The sequence below is a fragment of the Vombatus ursinus genome, unplaced genomic scaffold, assembly GCF_900497805.2.
Source record: "Vombatus ursinus unplaced genomic scaffold, bare-nosed wombat genome assembly UNPS02014830.1, whole genome shotgun sequence".
Taxonomy (NCBI): Eukaryota; Metazoa; Chordata; class Mammalia; order Diprotodontia; family Vombatidae; genus Vombatus; species Vombatus ursinus.
In genome coordinates this window covers 53299013-53302660 of record NW_020954608.1, presented here as the reverse complement: position 1 = coordinate 53302660, position 3648 = coordinate 53299013, and the positions used below count along the sequence as shown (strand labels likewise).

General features: G+C 43.5%; 1 protein-coding gene across 3 annotated transcripts in view; it reads right to left on the bottom strand.

Moving 5' to 3' along the window:
• PLEKHG6 (pleckstrin homology and RhoGEF domain containing G6) overlaps positions 1-3648 on the bottom strand; it is a 17598-nt gene that overhangs the window by 9563 nt on the left and 4387 nt on the right. For all 3 annotated transcript variants that reach the window (XM_027838766.1, XM_027838767.1, XM_027838768.1), the window contains exons 4-7: positions 1874-2038; positions 1428-1523; positions 1077-1127; positions 502-651 (exon numbers count right to left, since the gene is read on the bottom strand). In XM_027838766.1, the coding sequence (XP_027694567.1) occupies positions 502-651; positions 1077-1127; positions 1428-1523; positions 1874-2038 (462 nt within the window). The remainder of the gene's footprint in view (positions 1-501; positions 652-1076; positions 1128-1427; positions 1524-1873; positions 2039-3648) is intronic.

Genomic DNA, 3648 nt, shown 5'->3' with positions numbered 1-3648 from the left:
ATCATGAGACTTTTGGAGATGTTTTAGATCCTTGCATTGCTGAGAAAAGCTAAGTCTATCACAGTTAGTCATTGGACAATGTGGATATTACTGTGTACAATGTTCTCCTGGTTTTGCTCACTTCACTCAGCATCAGTCCATTCAAGTTTGCCATTAAAGGGTTTTCTTGATAAGGGTTTAAGGTATGATCCCTTTTAGGAGTATCATCATTTTACTATGAGGCACCTAAAGACCCCCAAACCTATAAGACCTGAAGAAATGAAGTTAGAATGATGGAACAAAAGTGGGGGTTGACAGTTTGAGATGAAATCCTGCCCCTTGTACCCCTTCAAACCGTAGCATAATTTAAATCATATGGTCTCTCACCACCTGATGATCTGACTCATGGCTCAAGATGGAAAACTAACATGAAGGGTCAACATGCCAGCTACCATCTGAAGTCCTCAAGCAGCTGCCTGATCTGAAAGTACCCCCTCCCCCCCCTTCCCACCCATCACTCACTGTCAGGAAGCCATCTTGTAGGATGAGAGGGTCCAGAGGCTGGCCTGAGACGCGGGTCTTCTCTAGGGTAGGCCCTAGCACTTCCTCCCAGAAACTCTGATGGGCGCGGATCAGGTTTGGTACATTTCCAAACAAGGACTCAACTAGAACCTTGAAAAAAGGTATGGAGATGTATCAGGGCCTCTGTTTTCAGCATCAGGTCCTAAGGAAAACAGGCGACAAGTAGAATGAGAACCAGACAGTAGCTCTGGTTTTTTTTTTTTTTCCTCATGTTTTCATCACCTAGGGTTGGCATGGTTAAGAAAGGAGCTAAAAGAAGTTTTGGCTGCAGATAGAGACTGAGGGTTCTCTGCACCCGGGGAGGTGGAGGACAGAAGGGACTAAGAAAGTCAAGGAGGGAAGAACTCTGGGAAAAGGGGGTTAGGTGAGGAGCTCAATGTGTCCCTTCTATGACTGATGGTTAGGGGAGAAACCATTTTCACTACTGGAATTCAGTGTTTAGGGCCGTGCCAGGCCATGACCAGACCTTGTACCCGCCAAGCCAACCCAGCTCTGCATCCAAGTGCCATACTCACTTCTGTCAGAAGCCCCACTCTTTGTAGATTCAGTAGACCAGCGGCCAGGAGCTAGGCGAAGAAAGATGGAGACTAGGAGACACAGACTTCTGAAGCATGAATCTCCACATTTCCAGTTACCTTGCATCAAGTAACTGTGATCCTCTCACCCCTTGTCTTATCAGTCTGAGGTCAAGGGATATAAACCCAACATAGATATTCTCTGCAATTCTCATCTTTACTTATCTTCCTCCCTTCTGGGACCTTACCGCTGCGGGGAGGGGAGGAGACTGAGGAAAGGTAGAGGATGCTAGTCAAAGTTGGTGAGTTGGAGAAAACCCATGGGTGGGGAAGGGCCCTGGGAAAGCTTACGTCAGTCATGATCTTCAGCTTTTGAATATAGCACAGCTCAGTGGTCACTAGCTCCCATAGTGCCTCCTGTTGGTGACACAGCTCCCGGCTCATCTCCTGGGGATGGATGGGGTCAAGGAGCTGGCTTAGTAGGAGGGTGAAGGACATAGAAGTGGGGTTGGGGTGCGACGGGGAAGGAGGGAAGGACAGACAGAATCTCCCAGCCAGGATCCTGCTTCTTTGGGTCACGTTTTCTTAGAAGTGTGTGTGTGTGTGTGTATGTGTGTGTGTGTGTGTGTGTGTGTGTGTGTGTGTGCGCGCGCCCACGAGTGCAAGCACCAGTACTTATGCAGGTCTGTGTTCAGGAATGAATGTGCATATCTGTGATTGTGTATGCACGTACATATGTGCATATGTCTTAAGGCTATAAGTATGTAGGTGTTTTGTGTTCCCAGCCTCATCCATACCATATGTCCAGGTACCAGTTCTTTCCAGGACTTCTCGATTGTCAAGCCACTGTCTCCCCCCTCCCCAATCTCCCAGTATCTCCGATCCTCAGGGGGCAGGCGGGGCATCCCAAACATGCTGAATGTATGCAGCCTCATCTCCAGCTGTCGGGCTTTGTCCACCTCCTGGGTGATATAAAGATGAAGGTTAGGGCAAGAGTCCATAGGCAGAACACATAAACTGAGCAATGGAAGGCCTTAGGGTGGAGTCATTGGCATTGGAGAGAGTAGGGACAAATTCTAAGATTTAAAGCAGGGTGGCTGGAATAGGCCAGAGGGGTCCCTATCCTTCAGACCCCCTCACAGATGTTCAGACTGCACGGAGGGAGCTCTCTAGATGGACTTCTTCCAGGGATTTAGACAGAGAGATCCCAAAGCATCTAGGGACCCTGCTTCTTTCTACCTCATAGAATCAAGGTGGCAGAACTGGAAGGGTCATTAGATCTCATTTCGTCCAACAGGTCCATTTGACAGAAGAGGAACTTGAGACCCATTGAGGTAAAATGATTTGCTTGTGGTCACTAAGATTCGAAACTATAGCTATAGTTAGAACTCACATCTTCTGATTCCCTATCCAAGAGTTTTTTCAATTTTCCACCATATTACTTTTTCTTTTATTTTCTTCTACTATTTTCTAGTTTTTTCCCTTAGAGGCACCTGTAGTGCCTCTCTCACAGGGCTGTGGTGAGGATAAAATGAGATAATATATGTAAATCTTATAGATGATGTAATTAAATTATGGGAGATCGTATTTTAAAAAGTGGTAGATAAACACCAGTTATTATTATTATTGTCATTACCACTCTCAAAATTGGGGTTAACAAATAATCATATGCAGTATAAGATTCCTTTTCTTTCTTTTCCCAATACCCTTGAAAGTCTGTACTAGGAAATTTGTAGAGATTCCTGATGCAAATTGCAATCCATCTATGAATGGTGGTTTTGGAGTCAGAGGACCTGGGTTCAGACCCACACTCTGCCACTTATTACTGCCTAATCCTGAAAACTATTTGACCTTATTGTGGCATTGGCTACCTCATCTGTAAAATGAGGAGCTTGAGTTAGATGACCTCTCTGGTCCTTTCCAACACAAAATCTATGATCCTTTACTTAGCAGATAAATTAGAGTGAGTTGTTTAAAATACATAGAGGTTAAATGACTTACCCAATATCACATAGCAAGAAAGTGTCAAAGATGAGATTTGCACAATGTGTATCTGGATTAGGATATGTATTCATAATAAAATGACTTGGCTTATATAATTTCTTTTCTTTCTTTCTTTTTTCTTTCTTCCTTTCCTTCTTTCCTTTTCTTTCTTTCTTCTTTCTTTCTGTCTTTTTTCTCTTAAGTTTATTTATTTTTAGTTTTCAACATTCACTTCCACAAGATTTTGAGTTCCAAATTTTCTCCCTATCTCTCCCCTCCCCCTACCCAAAGACAGTGTGCAATTTAATATAGGCTCTACATATACATTCATATTGAACCTATTTTTACATTAGTTGTGTTGTAAAGAAGAATTAGAACCAATGGGAGAAACCATGAGAAAGAAGAAACAAACAAAAGAAAAAAGAAAAAAAAGAGAGAGCAAATAATATGCTTTGATCTGCATTCAGACTCCATAGTTCTTTTTCTGAATGTGGATAGCATTTTCCATCATGAGTCCTTTGGAGATATCTTGGATCCCTGTCTGTCTTTCTTTCTGTTTTCTTTCCTTCCTCCTTCCTTCCCTCCCTTC